The sequence below is a fragment of the Salvelinus namaycush genome, chromosome 23, assembly GCF_016432855.1.
Source record: "Salvelinus namaycush isolate Seneca chromosome 23, SaNama_1.0, whole genome shotgun sequence".
In the NCBI taxonomy this organism is placed as follows: domain Eukaryota; kingdom Metazoa; phylum Chordata; class Actinopteri; order Salmoniformes; family Salmonidae; genus Salvelinus; species Salvelinus namaycush.
Genome location: NC_052329.1, coordinates 29,800,569 through 29,819,866, shown reverse-complemented (window position 1 = coordinate 29,819,866; position 19,298 = coordinate 29,800,569). Strand labels below are relative to the sequence as shown.

General features: G+C 48.0%; 1 protein-coding gene across 1 annotated transcript in view; it reads right to left on the bottom strand.

Annotated features, from left to right (window-relative positions):
• The window catches only part of LOC120018629 (sortilin-related receptor-like), a 67,124-nt gene that overhangs the window by 21,792 nt on the left and 26,034 nt on the right, over window positions 1-19,298 (bottom strand). Inside the window, exons 6-15 of the mRNA XM_038961833.1 lie at window positions 13,029-13,130; window positions 12,455-12,624; window positions 11,051-11,243; window positions 7,426-7,543; window positions 3,948-4,021; window positions 3,268-3,356; window positions 2,667-2,845; window positions 2,233-2,419; window positions 1,698-1,826; window positions 381-466 (exon numbers count right to left, since the gene is read on the bottom strand). Of these exons, the coding sequence (XP_038817761.1) occupies window positions 381-466; window positions 1,698-1,826; window positions 2,233-2,419; window positions 2,667-2,845; window positions 3,268-3,356; window positions 3,948-4,021; window positions 7,426-7,543; window positions 11,051-11,243; window positions 12,455-12,624; window positions 13,029-13,130 (1,327 nt within the window). The remainder of the gene's footprint in view (window positions 1-380; window positions 467-1,697; window positions 1,827-2,232; window positions 2,420-2,666; window positions 2,846-3,267; window positions 3,357-3,947; window positions 4,022-7,425; window positions 7,544-11,050; window positions 11,244-12,454; window positions 12,625-13,028; window positions 13,131-19,298) is intronic.

Sequence of the window (19,298 nt, the reverse complement as noted above, 5' to 3'; positions counted from 1 at the left end):
TCAAGAATCTCAGAGTATCTCTCATTCATTCATTCATTCATTCAGGTGTCTCTTATTCATTCATTCAGGTGTCTCTTATTCATTCATTCAGGGGTCTCTTATTCATTCATTCATTCATTAATTCAGGGGTCTCTTATTCATTCAGGGGTCTCTTATTCATTCAATCATTCATTCAGGGGTCTCATTCATTCAGGGGTCTCTTATTCATTCATTTATTCATTCATTCAGGGGTCTCATTCATTCAGGGGTCTCTTATTCATTCATTCATTCATTCATTCATTCATGGGTCTCATTCATTCAGGGGTCTCTTATTCATTGTGATCTAAAAGGCTAAACGTATCTAATAATGGTGTCTTAATTGAAGGAGAGGGGAGGCTTACCTCCTACAGGACATGGGAGCATCTCTCCATCCAGTCTGGCTTCTACATCCCCTCCACTACAGCTGTCCCCAGACACCTTCCTGTACCTGAGAGAGAGACACACACAAACTGGTTAACAACATGGACAGACAAACACCCACCACCCAATATCACAACAAGAGTATGTTGCCCATTACATATACACTGAGTGTACAAAACATTAAGAACACCTGCTCTGACCATGACATAGACTGACCAGTGGAAAGCTATGATTCCTTATTGATGTCACTTGTTAAATCCACTTCAATCAGAGTAGATGAAGGGGAGGAGACAGGTTAAAGACAGATTTTTAAGCCTTGAAACAACTGAGACATGGATTGTGTATGTGTGCCATTCAGAGGGTGAGTGGGAAAGACAATAGATGTAAGTGCCTTTGAAGGGGGTATGGTAGTAGGTGCGAAGCGCAGCGGTTTGTGTCAAGAACTGCAACGCTCCTGGGTTTTTCACACTCAACAGTTTCCTGTGTGTATCAACAATGGTCCACTACCCAAAGGACATCCAGCCAACTTGACACAAAAGGGAATCATTGGAGTCAACATAGGCCAGCATCCCTGTGGGAAGCTTTTGACACCTTGTAGAGTCCATGCCCCGACGAATTGAGGATGTTCTGAGGGCAAAAGGAGGGTTGCAACTCAATATCAGGAAGGTGTTCTAAATGATTTGTACACTCAGTGTATGTCAAGATTTTGCTGGGACATTTCTCTCCTTATGACACTAGGTGGGGCTGTTCTACATGATAAGCGAGGGCTGTATAATAGAATGACGTCACTCCTTTCTCTTCCCCATAGCACAAAATAAGAACAAAGACAGTTCCCCCTCATGACCACAAAGGATTCTATTTGCATAGTGGTCATATCCTATTAATCATGCTGATATTTAACAGTCATCTCCTTGCAGCAGTAAAAAAAATCATATAAGATTGAGGTGAAGACTGATACACTAGGTAATGCCATTTGTTTTTCTAAGCCATATGTGACTGTCAGTCAAGGACAAGTGTATCTCAGCCTTTATGGGTGCGTCCCAAATGGCACCCTATTCCCTTTAAAGTGCACTACTTTTGACCAGGGCCCATTTGGGACACTTTGAAGTCAGCCCGAAACCCCAAAACCCTTCAGCTCAGCTAGGTCATATAATCCTGACCCATCCACATTGCAAGGCCTTGACCCTCAATGTGTGGATTCACCTTAACAACAGGAAATAGCCCATCATTATGGGAAGGGAAAAGCATGGTTTCTGATGAAGTGACATTATGTTAATACCAAAGGGATATTGACTTACCCCGTACTGCGACGGTAGGTAGTTCCAACGGGGCATGGCACGGGAGGGGCGTAGAGGTTCCCCGAGAACTCGGGGTCGGGCAGGCACACCTGGAGGGACAGGTCCTCGCTCAGCTTGTAGCCATAGTCGCTGAGAGAGATAAAAGGAGATAGAGGAGGGTGAGAGAGAGAGGGAGACGGAGACGGAGACGGAGAGAGAGCGAGAGAGAGATTAGATGGGGAGAGACAGAGAGACCCAATGTTTGCCTACTTGACTATCAAACTATGAACAGATAGAGATGAGTGGAAAAAGACTGTTGCCTAATTCCAATCAACCCCTAGCCCCTTCTCTGAAAGGATAGCAGAGGTGTAAGTAAGGGAGAAACATTCCACCTAGTCCTAGCTTAACAGAAGGAAAGGTGGAGCTGTTACCTTTCTAGATCGCAGCTATCCAACCCTTTCAGATCGATATGAGGTGCCTAGGGGTAGATCGTTTTAGGGGTAGAGGCAAAGGGCGGATATGGGATTGGACACGGGCTGGGAAATGAGAGTCTCACCACTCGTAGTCCTGGCGTGTGCAGGAGCAGTTGGATACGGTGACGGGGCGGTCGAAGTCTTCACCGTTGAAGCAGGTGGCGTGGGGCGTGCGTCGCTTGTACACCATCTCACTACCCAGAAGGCAGTCGTTGCCCCGCTCGTCTGACGGGGACCAGCGCTTGTAGTCTCCCTCGGCGCACGGCACGCCTGAAGAGACAAATACACACACTTTAAATACTTGATTTGGAATTGGATCATATTCTATTACAGTAGCATGGGGACATAAGCGGACACACACAAACACACACCCCTCAGTGAGACTCTGGCCTAATAGATGGATGCTTCTTATTGGCATTGTGAAAATGGACGACAGACAGACGGAAAAGCACCCGGGCTGAGCATAATTTAGTCATGACTTCTGCCCAGTGTAGTAATATCGTGAGAGTCCCCTCACCAAGCACGTCGCTGGCGTTGACCTGCAGGATGAGCCAGCTGTGTCTCTGGTCGGCGTAGGAGCCGAAGACGGTAAAGATGGTGCTCTTCTCCCCCGGCTCAGTCAGCAGCTGGTAGACATACACCTCCCTGTCAGAGAAACGGAAGTCTGTCCACGTCTCCCCCTCATTGGTACTGAACCTGAGACACAGAGAGACAGTAGGTAAGTAGCCTTTAATTTGTATTTTTCTTTATTTAACCTTTATTTAACTAGGCAAGTCAGTTAAGAACAAATTTTTATTTACAATGACGGCCTACCGTCATTGTATGACGGCCTAATGACGGCCTACCTACCGTAGCTGGAACCGAGCTGGAAAGGACAAATGTGAAAATAATATTTCCGAGCCAGCATAGTACTGATTGGGTTGGCAGTGACACAGTGGGTTGAAAAGGGTACAATTCATTGAACCTTTATTTGAGGAGGTAAGCAGACTGAAAGTCAACGACTCAGGGCAGAGCTGCGGTGGGGAGTAGAGGGGTGTAATGAGGGGGTGATACACAGCACACTGTGTTGTTCTAACAATGGAGATATGGGTGTTATTTAGGACAGTTGTGAGACTCACTTGAGGTGTGTGGTGGAGCCCCCCTGGGCGATGGCCATGAGGATGCCCCCGTGGTCACCCCACGTGTAGAAGTGAGGACCGGTCAGCGCCTTGAGAAGGGGAAATGTGAAGAACACTCATTAAAGCCAGTCTAAGATTGCTGGTCAATTGATATAGCTACCATAATAAGACTAGTACAACTGTCAGGCCGTATTATTACCAAAAATATTTTGGTCGTCAAGACACTTAAATGAGGTAATACTATGTTCAGATTAAAAGTAGGTTAAAAAAATAAATAATTAAAAGTCTAATACTGCTCTCGTGGAATGTCACACCATATGCATCAAGAGCATGTGAAAATGTTCTGGGTGCTTCTGCTCCATTGTTTATGTCTTAGAGGGCTCCCCAGTCTTGGAATTGCACTCACGTCTTACAGAGTGTGGCTTTAAATAACTGAGCACCATGTTTGTGGTTGATTAATAATATACTGTGGAGGAAAGTGTCCTACGCTGGGCATTCAGCATTGTGGCTAAGCGCCCCACAGAAACCCTCTGGTATGAGTGGGTAGCAGAGGCAGGAAACATCCAACAATAACCAATGTCATGATTTATAGCTCATCATGTGCATAGTTACATTTATGGTGCACACACACACACACAAAAACAAAGCATACACACACACACACACACACACACACTGACCTCTCTCCATCTGGCCCCAGCACTGCTGGACACATACACGTTGGGCTTGTTGGCCAGGTTCTTGCCCACAGAGCCTGCAGAGGAGACAGACACAGACACAGGATGCATCAGTGGAACGGCTGTGTGAGAGGAGGTGACGAATTAAACAATTCACACAGAGGGGGATTCAGGTGGTCTCCAGTCCCAGCAGTATCCCAGGCTGTCTTCCAAATAGCACCCTATTCCCTACATAGTGCACTGCTTTTGACCAAAAGCCCTATGGGCCCTGGTCAAAAGTAGTGCACTAGATGCATAGGGAATAGGGTGCCGTGCAATTTGGAACGCAGCCAAGCACAGTGGCCAGCCCGGAGCACACAAAGCCGACAACAGAGGAAAAGTAGCTCACTATGCAGGGAACAGGGTGCCATTTGAGACGCAACCATAGCGAAAGGAGCTACTGTAGCATATAGCTGGGCGGCACTATATAGGGATAGATTCCATCCAGGGTTGTTCAGCAGATGCTTGAGATCAAGGAACAGGCCTATGTTCAGAAAAGTTCGACCAAACTCCATGCTGCAGCCTACGCTCCAGTATGCTTTATTGTCAACATCAATACTCCTTACCATGTGCTGAACCTATAAGAATGGTTCAAATCAGTCTGTAGTCATTCTAGGGGGGAAGGCCCCAACGAGTGTAACGTCATATATCTATTTATCCTATGTGGATGTAGACTACCATGTTGCACCTAACGGTGTGGCGTTAGGTCTTTTATGTAGTTGTGTACGGCTCTCTCTGTGTGTCTGACACTCATCCTGAGAGCTGGTTAATGAAGCCACCGTTCTCCTCCCCTGCACCACCACTAATGACTGTTGTTCTTGGAGGCCATATCAACGGTGCTTTACAAATTAAGAAATGTCACAGGAACAAGTCACAAAACAAACGCTTCGGTGGAAATGTTCCCCCTGATAGGCCGTGTGGGAATGCTGGTTGTGTGTGGCTGGCTGGGTCCACACAAAGAGAGAGACGGTCTGTGTCTGTGTGTCTCCGCTGGGTGAGGCAGAAGTAATTAGCGCATCTGTGTGTAAGCGATAACACGGACGAGAAGGGCATAGTGTCTCCTCAGCTCTCCTCTCTGCACTTCCCCCCGTGGGAGTTATCACCTAATCATTTCGTTAGGTTTAGTAGCTCGCAGGGTGTAGAGGCTTCTTCCTCCTTCCAGACACAGCACAGCTACAAAGAAAATCTATGTACTCCGCCAAGCAGGCAGAGCCGGTAGAGACACTTTCAGTGGATTAAACACAATGGATGTGTCCAACTGCTCCTAGTTTAGCCCCGGTCAAAACCTATTGCTCTGACCTGAGTACACGCAGTTACTAACACGCATGCACACATTTCCATACCATGAACACACGCACTCAGGGAAATTCAAACACGCACGCGCACAGACACGCTGTAAATAAGAATTTGCTCTCAACTGAATTCCCTGAATGAATAATGGTTAAATAAATGAATAAACAGACGCAGACAAACGAGCAGGAAGGAGAGACTCCGCAGCTTCTCTAGGCACTCTAATTTCCTGTGTGATTGACTGATGGAGGAAGTGGTCCTCTCTATCAGAATACGCAATAGCAGAAGTTGCACCACCATAAGGAAAGTCATGTGTTCGCCAGAGAAATAGTAATTCTGTGGCCTGGCTGGTCGAGTGGTAATGCCGAAGCCCTCTGGCACACGTCGTCAGTACCTGTATGGGTTCCCTATGACACAACCTTTCTCTTTCTTTCCCCACTGTCATCCTCTCTCTCTCTATCTGTTCAATGAAATCAGAAAATATCTGAGAAAAAAAAAATATATATATATATACACTGCTCAAAAAAATAAAGGGAACACTAAAATAACACATCCTAGATCTGATTGAATGAAATATTCTTATTAAATACTTTTTTCTTTACATAGTTGAATGTGCTGACAACAAAATCACACAAAAATGATCAATGGAAATCAAATTTATCAACCCATGGAGGTCTGGATTTGGAGTCACACTCAAAATTAAAGTGGAAAACCACACTACAGGCTGATCCAACTTTGATGTAATGTCCTTAAAACAAGTCAAAATAAGGCTCAGTAGTGTGTGTGGCCTCCACGTGCCTGTATGACCTCCCTACAATGACTGGGCATGCTCCTGATGAGGTGGCGGATGGTCTCCTGAGGGATCTCCTCCCAGACCTGGACTAAAGCATCCGCCAACTCCTGGACAGTCTGTGGTGCAACGTGGTGTTGGTGGATGGAGCGAGACATGATGTCCCAGATGTGCTCAATTGGATTCAGGTCTGGGGAACGGGCGGGCCAGTCCATAGCATCAATGCCTTCCTCTTGCAGGAACTGCTGACACACTCCAGCCACATGAGGTCTAGCATTGTCTTGCATTAGGAGGAACCCAGGGCCAACCGCACCAGCATATGGTCTCACAAGGGGTCTGAGGATCTCATCTCGGTACCTAATGGCAGTCAGGCTACCTCTGGCGAGCACATGCGGCCCCCCAAAGAAATGCCACCCCACACCATGACTGACCCACCGCCAAACCGGTCATGCTGGAGGATGTTGCAGGCAGCAGAACGTTCTCCACGGCGTCTCCAGACTCTGTCACGTCTGTCACATGTGCTCAGTGTGAACCTCCTTTCATCTGTGAAGAGCACAGGGCGCCAGTGGCGAATTTGCCAATCTTGGTGTTCTCTGGCAAATGCCAAACGTCCTGCACGGTGTTGGGCTGTAAGCACAACCCCCACCTGTGGACGTCGGGCCCTCATACCACCCTCATGGAGTCTGTTTCTGACCGTTTGAGCAGACACATGCACATTTGTGGTCATTTTGAGGTCATTTTGCAGGGCTCTGGCAGTGCTCCTCCTGCTCCTCCTTGCACAAAGGCGGAGGTAGCGGTCCTGCTGCTGGGTTGTTGCCCTCCTACGGCCTCCTCCACGTCTCCTGATGTACTGGCCTGTCTCCTGGTAGCGCCTCCATGCTATGGACACTACGCTGACAGACACAGCAAACCTTCTTGCCACAGCTCGCATTGATGTGCCATCCTGGATGAGCTGCACTACCTGAGCCACTTGTGTGGGTTGTAGACTCCGTCTCATGCTACCACTAGAGTGAAAGCACCGCCAGCATTCAAAAGTGACCAAAACATCAGCCAGAAAGCATAGGAACTGAGAAGTGGTCTGTGGTCACCACCTGCAGAACCACTCCTTTATTGGGGGTGTCTTGCTAATTGCCTATAATTTCCACCTGTTGTCTATTCCATTTGCACAACAGCAGGTGAAATGTATTGTCAATCAGTGTTGCTTCCTAAGTGGACAGTTTGATTTCACAGAAGTGTGATTGACTTGGAGTTACATTGTGTTGTTTAAGTGTTCCCTTTATTTTTTTGAGCAGTGTATATATATATTTTTTATTTTTATTTTTATAAATAGTGATTGTAGTTGTATGATGCTAGCCTCCCCACCTGTGGCCATGATGAGCCCTGGCGCTGACTCCTTGGACAGAATGGGCATCCTGCGCAGCTGAATGTTGAGAAGCTGGCTCCAGCGCTGGGCCAGGTGGAGGGAGCAGCCCTTGGAGAGCTACAAAGAGGGGGGGACAGGATGGGGATAGAGGGAGAGGATGGGGATAGAGGGAGAGGATGAGGGATAGAGGGAGAGGATGGGGATAGAGGGAGAGGATGAGGGATAGAGGGAGAGGATAGAGGGAGAGGATGAGGGATAGAGGGAGAGGATGGGGATAGAGGGAGAGGATGGGGATAGAGGGAGAGGATGAGGGATAGAGGGAGAGGATAGAGGGAGAGGATGGGGATAGAGGGAGAGGATGAGGGATAGAAGGTGAGGATGGGAGATAGAGGGAGAGGATAGAGGGAGAGGATGAGGGGGAGAGGATGAGGATGAGGATGAGGGATAGAGGGAGAGGATGAGGATGAGGGATAGAGGGAGAGGATAGAGGGAGAGGATGAGGGATAGAGGGAGAGGATGAGGGGGAGAGGATGGGGGATAGAGGGAGAGGATGGGGGGATAGTGGATAGAGTGAGAGGATGAGGGGGATAGTGGATAGAGGGAGATGATGGGGGATAGGGGATAGAGGGATAGAGGGAGAGGATGGGGGGATAGTGGATAGAGGGAGAGGATGGGGGGGATAGTGGATAGAGGGAGAGGATGGGGGATAGAGGGAGAGGATGGGGGATAGAGGGAGAGGATGAGGGGATAGAGGGAGAGGATGAGGGGATAGAGGGAGAGGATGAGGGGATAGAGGGAGAGGGAGAGGATAGAGGGAGAGGATGGGGGGATAGTGGATAGAGGGACAGAGGGAGGATAGTGGATAGAGGGATAGAAGGAGAGGATGGGGATAGAGGGAGAGGATGGGGGATAGAGGGAGAGGGTGGGGGATAGAGGGAGAGGGTGGGGATAGTGGGATAGAGGGAGAGGGTGGGGGATAGAGGGAGAGGGTGGGGGATAGAGGGAGAGGGTGGGGATAGTGGGATAGAGGGACAGGATGAGGGATAGAGGGAGAGGGATAGAGGGAGAGGGTGGGGATAGTGGGATAGAGGGACAGGATGAGGGATAGAGGGAGAGGGATAAAGGGAGAGGGTGGGGGGATAGAGGGAGAGGATGGGGGGATAGAGGGAGAGGATAAGGGGATAGAGGGAGAGGATGAGGGGATAGAGGGAGAGGATGGGGATAGAGTGAGAGGATGAGGGGATAGAGGGAGAGGATGAGGGGATAGAGGGACAGGATGAGGGGATAGAGGGACAGGATGAGGGATAGAGGGAGAGGATGAGGGGATAGAGGGAGAGGATAAGGGGATAGAGGGAGAGGATGAGGGGATAGAGGGAGAGGATTGGGATAGAGTGAGAGGATGAGGGGATAGAGGGAGAGGATGAGGGGATAGAGGGACAGGATGAGGGATAGAGGGGGAGTGTGGGGGATAGAGGGAGGATGGGGGATAGAGGGAGAGGATGGGGGATAGAGGGAGAGGATGAGGGGATAGAGGGACAGGATGAGGGATAGAGGGGGAGTGTGGGGGATAGAGGGAGGATGGGGGATAGAGGGAGAGGATGGGGGATAGAGGGAGAGGATGGGGGATAGAGGGAGAGGATGGGGGATAGATAAATACCCAGGGTGTATAGAAGAGCGATGGATGGAGGGAGGATTAGAGAGGAGGGGAGAATGGAGGGAGGGATGGAGAGGGGAGATTGGAGGGAGGGATGGAGAGGCGTTGTGGAGGGAGAGATGGAGAGGCGTTGTGGAGGGAGAGATGGAGAGGCGTTGTGGAGGGAGGGATGGAGAGGCGTTGTGGAGGGAGAGATGGAGAGGCGTTGTGGAGGGAGGGATGGAGAGGCGTTGTGGAGGGAGAGATGGAGAGGCGTTGTGGAGGGAGGGATGGAGAGGTGTTGTGGAGGGAGAGATGGAGAGGTGTTGTGGAGGGAGGGATGGAGAGGCGTTGTGGAGGGAGGGATGGAGAGGCGTTGTGGAGGGAGGGATGGAGAGGCGTTGTGGAGGGAGGGATGGAGAGGCGTTGTGGAGGGAGGGATGGAGAGGCGTTGTGGAGGGAGGGATGGAGAGGCGTTGTGGAGGGAGGGATGGAGAGGCGTTGTGGAGGGAGAGATGGAGAGGCGTTGTGGAGGGAGAGATGGAGAGGCGTTGTGGAGGGAGAGATGGAGAGGCGTTGTGGAGGGAGAGATGGAGAGGCGTTGTGGAGGGAGAGATGGAGAGGCGTTGTGGAGGGAGAGATGGAGAGGCGTTGTGGAGGGAGAGATGGAGAGGCGTTGTGGAGGGAGAGATGCAGAGGCGTTGTGGAGGGAGAGATGGAGAGGCGTTGTGGAGGGAGAGATGGAGAGGCGTTGTGGAGGGAGGGATGGAGAGGCGTTGTGGAGGGAGGGATGGAGAGGCGTTGTGGAGGGAGGGATGGAGAGGCGTTGTGGAGGGAGGGATGGAGAGGCGTTGTGGAGGGAGAGATGGAGAGGCGTTGTGGAGGGAGAGATGGAGAGGCGTTGTGGAGGGAGAGATGGAGAGGCGTTGTGGAGGGAGAGATGGAGAGGCGTTGTGGAGGGAGAGATGGAGAGGCGTTGTGGAGGGAGAGATGGAGAGGCGTTGTGGAGGGAGAGATGGAGTGAGAGAGAGTGTTAGGTCAATGGAGACAACAATCACTGACAAAACCCTCAATAAATAACTCAAAAATATAATACTATTTCCTAAGAAGTGAAGCTACATTTAAAATATAGTAATTTAGACCCTCTTATCCAGAGCGTATTACAGTCGTGAGTGCATACATTTTCGTGCAAGGGACACGACCACTTTCTAAAACCAAACCAAACACAACTGTTTACACCCAAATCCACTTCCCCTTTAGAATGCAAACACACACTGTGTGGCCTCATGGCTGTTGTTCCTAATCCCTAATGTAGGTTCATATTACCCAACCCCCAATCCCTTCCACAAAGGACTCAGAGACTCAATGACAGCATAAAACACAAAAGGGCAACTTCCTGCTTACAGACATCAACAACAGAATTCAATTCTGCTAAGACTGCTGCTTTATTGGCTCTTCCCAACTCTTCCCCCCCCTTCAGGCATGCCTACATTAACAAGAGCTAACAGTGGGAATCTTGGGCAGATCTTAATTAGGGCCGGGACGATGCCAATATCATAACACTCACTAGTATCGCTGAAAGGAAACAAAACACAAAGCAGATTTCAATTATTTAGGAAAACAGCCCTAATGTTGGAAACAGACATCATTATGTTGTCATCCAGAGTCACCTGTATTTATTTTCTAAGCTATCGCACCTAATATTTTACATACAGCAGGTTTTTAAAGTACCAAAGAGTTTGGTCTGCCTCGTGTTTTCATTTTTGCCACGGAACAAATAATGCGATCCTGGTATCGTCACAGCCCTAATCTTAATCCTGTTGTTGATGTCCGTAAGCAGGATGTCGCCCTGATGTGTATGATGTCCTATTGCTGAAGCTGACAGCAGTATCCTGTATCAGTGGTTAGGGGAAACCCACCGGGGTGTAGGTGGACGTTTTCTCTAACCACTGATACAGGGTCAGATGTTATTGTAACAGCTAGCTAGCTACCTGGCAGTCCAGTGTTCCTCCCAGGCTGTCGGCAGAGGGGGCCAGCAGCAGTTCCCAGGTGCCCCCCTTGTCGAAGGTGATTACAGAGCGCATGTTGTCCTCGCTGAGTGAGCCGTTGATGAGTGTGGCCACGAAGACGCCGCGCAGACCCTCCACGCGGTGCAGGTCAGCAAAGGGCTCGCTGGCAAAGTACCTGGGATGAAACACACACACACACACACACACACACACACACACACACACACACACACACACACACACACACACACACACACACACACACACACACACACACACACACACACACACAGACAGGCGGAGGTACACAAACACAGACAGATGCACACACACACGATTAGTATAAAAAACAACACAGTATCACATTCAGTGTATCTTGTGGCTATGTTGGCCAAAGGAAACACATGGTCTGGTCTGCTCGTGTCGCGAGGTCGCCTCACTATCAAGAAGCAATCAAGCTGCTCTCACCACACATCTCCTGGCAGCTGGAGACGTGTTGGGAACGCAGTCATTTGAATAATTACAGGCCCTGGACGCACTACGCTACACCGCAGCGCCATGACAACAGGGACTCAAACATTCAAGATCCTGGTCGCTGGGATGTAAACACACGCAAAGGCCCTGCTGTTGTTTACCAACACGGAGGAGAAGACAGCCACTCAAGCTGACTCATCGTGGTCACGAGGAATGCACACCAGGAGTCCCCCAGCTCTGGAATGATCAGATGTAACTCTAGTAGAACGGCCTCCTCTCATCTCTCCTTCAAAATAAATCAAGTTGGGTGGGTGCGCTTGATCAAAGTGGGTATACTTGATCAAAGGGCGTGTGTATTTGATCAAGGAAGGTTTGGTTGATCAACGTGAGTTCTGTTACGTTTGTTCCGAGCAAGACACTACATATCTCAGAAGGTAGCCTACTAATTAGGCTGCCTTAACTGTGAGTCACTTCAACATATTTTAGACTTGGGTTCAAATGCTTTGGCCGATTGATTGTGCCTGCCTGGAGTGTCACATGGGCAGGGTTTGCACTTTTGGGACTTTTCTTTTGATTGTGTTGTGACAATTAAGCTCAATCAAGGGCAGCTTAAGTATTTGAAAGATACCAATACTATCTGAACCCAGGTCTTGCATCCAGAATACTGCTGTTTCCAAATCTATTCCTGGGGGACACACCAAAGTGGTGCACATTTTGGTTCTAGCCCAGCACTAACACGCCACTAATCATGGTGATAAGTCGATTAGCAGAATCTAATGGGTTAGTGCTGGGCTGGAACAAAAATGTGCAACCCATGATTAGTTAATAGATCAAACAGGTGGGTTCGCGCTGGGCCGGCCTGAAACAAAAATGTGCAATCCCAGATTGGTTGACTAGGAACACCGTGCCAACCTGATGAGGGTGTGGCTGCCTGAACCCTCTGGGCTGTAGTATAGCACATTCTCCAGGGACAGGGAGAAGGACAGGCCCTGCGTGTCTGAGATGTACAGGTGGGTGACGTTGTTGACGTGGTTGACGCAAACAAACACCTGGTCCTCCGAAGCGTCAGCGATGTAGTACTCCTGCAGGAGAAGAAGAGAGACGTTGGGCAGTTTTCCTTATTTGTGTAGGGCATTATTAAGAAAAAAAGGGGTAATTCTCTCACAACTAAAAGCTGATGATTAGAATTCAATTTTTATTAGACAAAAACATGTACATTTGTAAGATAAATAGTGTCATGGAATTGGCAGCTTTTTACTGTGAGTGGAGTATCTAGGCTTACAGTATTTTCTGTGATTGGTCTTGTGATTTCTGACTCATGTTGGGCTGTCAACTACATATTAGCTACATAGTATAGCATTTCCTTACAAATACATTTCCCCAGTTTCATCAACGATACAGAGACAGGTTTGTTCTCTGGACTAGGAGTCTACTGGGAGCCACAGAGAGGATATTCTGGTGTGGCGAAGCAGGCCTGGAGACTCACTGTGATTGGGTGGCGGGTCATGAACTGGGCGGCTTTCATTGGCTGGCGGTTGTAGGATACCCACAGCTGGACAGACGACGGTTCATGGCTCCCCAACAAAGTCTGGAACCAACAGATGTACAATTAATAAATCAATCAATCAATACGAAACACAGAGCCATGGAGACGGCTTAATGCCTACCTCATAATTACGAACAATGTGACTTAGTTATTATAGAATTTGCTAAGGATGTGGACGTTTAGGTTACACCTTTGAAGAATGAAAAAAGCTACGTTTACCTATTCACGAAGTGGGTGTGGGAATTTCCACGTGAAGTTGATAAACATTAGCAAAAGGGCACTGACCAATGTCAGCGTAGCTAGCTAGCATGCTAAACTTATCTGGCTAGCTAATGTTCTGTTGCCATTTTTCTTTTACTAGGCCTATTCCGTATTCAAAAGATTAGCCAGCTATGGCTTGTTTGGAGCTGGATTTGTCATACAGTGCATTCGGAAAGTATTCCGACCCTTTGACTTTTTCCACAATTTGTTACGTTACAGCCTTATTCTAAATTATATTACATAGTTTTTCCCCCTCATCAATCTACACACAATACCCCATAATGACAAAGCAAAAACTGTTTATTTTTAATTTTTTTGCAATATCACAATTACATAAGTATTCAGACCCTTTACTCAGTACTTTGTTGAAGCACGTTTGCCAGTGATTACAGCCTCAAGTCTTCTTGGGTATGACGCTACAAGCTTGGCACACCTGTATTTGAGGATGTTATCCCATTATTCTGTGCAGATCCTCTCAAGCTCTGTCAGGTTGGATGGGGAGCGTCGCTGCACAGCTATTTTCAGGTCTCTCCAGAGATGTTTGATCGGGGTCATGTCTGAAGGAAATCTGGCACCATCCCTACGGTGAAGCATGGTGGTGGCAGCATCATGTTGTGGGGATATTTTTCAGCGGCAGGGACTGGGAGACAAGTCAGGATCGAGGGAAAGATGAATGGAGCAAAGTACAGTGAGCTCCTTGATGAAAACCTGCTCCAGAGCACTCAGGATCTCAGACGGGGGCAAAGGTTTACCTTCCAACAGGACAATGACCCTAAGCACACAACCAAGACAACGCAGGAGTGGCTTCGGGACAAATCTCTGAATGTCCTTGAGTGGCCCAGCCAGAGCCCGGACTTGAACCGGATCTAACATCTCTGGAGAGACCTGAAAATAGCTGTGCAAGCGACACTCCCCATCCAACCTGACAGAGCTTGAGAGGATCTGGAGAGAAGAATGGGAAAAACTCCCCAAATATAGGTGTGCCAAGCTTGTAGCATCATACCCAAAAAGACATGAGGCTGTAATCGCTGCCGAAGGTGCTTCAACCATGTACTGAGTAAAGGGTCTGAATACTTATGTAAATGTTATATTTCAAAAATATAATGATAAAAATATAACAAAAAAAATGATTTAATCAATTTTAGAATAAGGCTGTAACGTAACAAAATGTGGAAAATGTCAAGGGGTCTGAATACTTTCTGAATGCACTGTATGTCATACTTTGACTAAAACTATGACTTATTAACTTTAATCATAGTGCAACATTATGGGTAATATTTGGCCATCGCATTTCAGCTCAAAAAAGTGGATTTCTTCCGATGTGGTCTGTGGGCGTTTAAAGACTCAAGTGATTAATCTATATGTACTGTCGGGCAGATTGTAAACTCAGTGGGCCAATGAGAACAATCAAAGGCCAAATCTCATTGTTATGACAGCGAGACCACTTTGTTCAAGGAAGGAGAAGGGGGTGTAATCTTTAATGAATTACAAGCAGGAAGACCAAAGTGCTGGGACTCGCCGCCTGTCGTCCTCCGGAACCCCAGAGAGACCTGAGACACTGGTTGCCTCCCAAATGGCTCCCTATTCCCTGCGAAGCGCACTACCTTTGACCAGAAACCATTGGAGCCTGGTCAAATGTAGTGCACTATATTGGGAATAGGGTTCCATTTGAGCCGCATCTTGTGATGTGTCTCCTCTTACGTGTCAGTCTGGCAACATAGGCACCCTGTGATCTGCCTCCCAGGGATTGGCTAGGCTCACATCAGCAGAATTGGGACGACTAACTGACTGTCTGGCCTTCCCATAACAACTATAATATGAATATTCTCTTCATTAAAAGCTTCAGGCAATAAATGTCTAGATAGGCCGAATACACAGCCTAATATGATTCTATTTGTAGTTATTGAAAAACGCACACACACACACCGATTTCACACACCGATCTCTGTCGGCGCAACTTCCGGCGCCGACAGAGATGGCCGCCTCGCTTCGCGTTCCTAGGAAACTATGCAGTATTTAGTTTTTTTACGTGTTATTTCTTACATTGGTACCCCAGGTAATCTTAGGTTTTATTACATACAGTCGGGAGGAACTACTGAATATAAGAGCAACATCAACTCACCATCATTACGACCAGGAATATGACTCCCGAAGCGGATCCTGTGTTTTCCCTTCCACCCAGTACAATGGATCGGATCCCAGCCGGCGACCCTAAACAACGATGCCGTAAAAGGGGCAAACGAAGCGGTCTTCTGGTCAGGCTCTGGAGACGGGGACATCGCGCTCCACTCCCTAGCATACTACTCGCCAATGTCCAGTCTCTTGACAACAAGGTTGATGCAATCTGAGCAAGGGTAGCATTCCAGAGAGACATCAGAGACTGTAACGTTCTTTGCTTCACGGAAACATGGCTCACTCGAGAGACGCTAACGGAGTCGGTGCAGCCAGCTGGTTTCTTCACGCATCGCGCCGACAGAAACAAGCATCTTTCTGGTAAGAAAAGGGGCGGGGGTTATGCCTTATGATTAACGAGACGTGGTGTGATCATAACAACATACAGGAACTCAAGCCATTCTGTTCACCTGACTTAGAATTCCTCACAATCAAATGTCGACCGCATTATCTACCAAGGGAATTCTCTTCGATTATAATCACAGCCGTATATATTCCCCCCCAAGCAGACACATCGATGGCCCTGAACGAACTTTATCTGACTCTATGTAAACTGGAAACCACACATCCTGAGGCTGCATTCATTGTAGCCGGGGATTTTAACAAGGCTAATCTGAAAACAAAACTCCCTAAATTCTATCAGCATATCGATTGTGCTACCAGGGCTGGTAAAACCCTGGATCATTGTTATTCTAACTTCCGCGACGCATATAAAGCCCTCCCCCGCACTCCTTTCGGAAAAGCTCACCACGACTCCATTTTGTTGCTTCCAGCCTACAAACAGAAACTAAAACAAGAAGCTCCCGCGCTTAGGTCTGTTCAACGCTGGTCCGACCAATCTGATTCCACGCGTCAAGACTGCTTCGATCACGTGGATTGGGATATGTTCCGCACTGCGTCCAACAACAACATTGACGAATACGCTGATTCGGTGAGCGAGTTCATTAGAAAATGCATCGGCGAAATTATACCCACAGCAACGATTAAAACATTCCCAAACCAGAAACCGTGGATTGATGGCAGAATTCGCGCGAAAATGAAAGCGCGAACAACTGCTTTTAACCAGGGCAAGGTGACCGGAAACATGACCGAATACAAACAGTGTAGCTATTCCCTCCGCAAGGCAATCAAACAAGCTAAGTGCCAGTATAGAGACAAAGTAGAGTCGCAATTCAACAGCTCAGACACAAGAGGTATGTGGCAGGGTCTACAGTCAATCACGGATTACAAGAAGAAAACCAGCCCCGTCGCGGACCAGGATGTCTTGCTCCCACACAGACTAAATAACTTTTTTGCTCGCTTTGAGGACAATACAGTGCCACTGACACAGCCCGCTACCAAAACCTGCGGGCTCTCCTTCACTGCAGCCGAGGTGAGTAAAACATTTAAACGTGTTAACCCTCGCAGGGCTGCAGGCCCAGACGGCATTCCCAGCCGCGTCCTCAGAGCATGCGCAGACCAGCTGGCTGGTGTGTTTACGGACATATTCAATCAATCCTTATCCCAGTCTGCTGTTCCCACATGCTTCAAGAGGGCCACCATTGTTCCTGTTCCCAAGAAAGCTAAGGTAACTGAGCTAAACGACTACCGCCCCGTAGCACTCAATTCCGTCATCATGAAGTGCTTTGAGAGACTAGTCAAGGACCATATAACCTCCACCCTACCTGACACCCTAGACCCACTCCAATTTGCTTACCGACCCAATAGGTCCACAGACGACGCAATCACAACCACACTGCACACTGCCCTAACCCATCTGGACAAGAGGAATACCTATGTGAGAATGCTGTTCATCGACTACAGCTCAGCATTTAACACCATAGTAGCCTCCAAACTCGTCATCAAGCTCGAGACCCTGGGTCTCGACCCCGCCCTGTGCAACTGGGTACTGGACTTCCTGACGGGCCGCCCCCAGGTGGTGAGGGTAGGTAACAACATCTCCACACCGCTGATCCTCAACACTGGGGCCCCACAAGGGTGCGTTCTGAGCCCTCTCCTGTACTCCCTGTTCACCCACGACTGCGTGGCAATGCACGCCTCCAACTCAATCATCAAGTTTGCAGACGACACTACAGTGGTAGGCTTGATTACCAACAACGACGAGACGGCCTACAGGGAGGAGGTGAGGGCCCTCGGAGTGTGGTGTCAGGAAAATAACCTCACACTCAACGTCAACAAAACAAAGGAGATGATTGTGGACTTCAGGAAACAGCAGAGGGAGCACCCCCCTATCCACATCGAAGGGACAGTAGTGGAGAGGGTAGTAAGTTTTAAGTTCCTCGGCGTACACATCACGGACAAACTGAATTGGTCCACCCACACAGACAGCGTTGTGAAGAAGGCGCAGCAGCGCCTCTTCAACCTCAGGAGGCTGAAGAAATGCGGCTTGTCAACAAAAGCACTCACAAACTTCTACAGATGCACAATCGAGAGCATCCTGTCGGGCTGTATCACCGCCTGGTACGGCAACTGCTCCGCCCACAACCGTAAGGCTCTCCAGAGGATAGTAAGGTCTGCACAACGCATCACCGGGGGCAAACTACCTGCCCTCCAGGACAACTACACCACCCGAGCCACTGCCTGTTCACCCCGCTATCATCCAGAAGGCGAGGTCAGTACAGGTGCATCAAAGCAGGGAACGAGAGACTGAAAAACAGCTTCTATCTCAAGGCCATCAGACTGTTAAACAGCCACCACTAACATTTAGTGGCTGCTGCCAACATACTGACTCAACTCCAGCCACTTTAATAATGGGAATTGATGAAAATGTATGTAAAAATGTTTTACTAGCCACTTTAAACAATGCCACTTAATATAATGTTTACATACACTACATTACTCATCTCATATGTATATGTATATACTGTACTCTATATCATCTACTGCATCTTGCCATCTTTATGTAATACATGTATCACTAGCCACTTTAAACTATGCTACTTTATGTTTATATACCTACATTACTCATCTCATATGTATATACTGTACTCTATACCATCTACTGCATCTTGCCTATGCCGTTCTGTACCATCACTCATTCATATATCTTTATGTACATATTCTTTATCCCTTTACACTTATGTGTGTATAAGGTAGTAGTTGTGGAATTGTTAGGTTAGATTACTCGTTGGTTATTACTGCATTGTCGGAACTAGAAGCACAAGCATTTCGCTACACTCGCATTAACATCTGCTAACCATGTGTATGTGACAAATAAAATGTGATTTGATTTGATTTATACAAGCATCTTTACCGAGCTGGGACAAAACAATATCATAAAATATGAGTAAAGGACAGCGTTTACATCAAAGAGCAGCCAACAGTTTTGCGGCAAAAAAGAGATGTGTCACACAGACATGGACATCCTGTCACGTTCCTGACCTGTTTTCTTTTGTCTTGTATTTATTTAGTTGGTCAGGGCGTGAGTTGGGTGAGTTTGTCTGTGTGTGATTTTCTATGTTGGGATTTTGTGTTCGGCCTGGTATGATTCTCAATCAGAGGCAGCTGTCAATCGTTGTCCCTGATTGAGAATCATACTAAGGCAGCCGGGGTTTCACGTGTGTTTTGTGGGTGTTTGTATCTCGTGTCAGTGTTCGTGCCACACGGGACTGTTTTCGGTTTTGTCACGTTTGTTGTTTTTTTGTATTTGTAAGTGTTCAGTTTCGTTTTGATTAAATCAATATGAGCACTAACAACTCTGCGTTTTGGTCCGACCCTTACTCCTTCTCCTCATCCGAGGAGGAGGAATTAGACAGCCGTTACACATCCCACAACGAT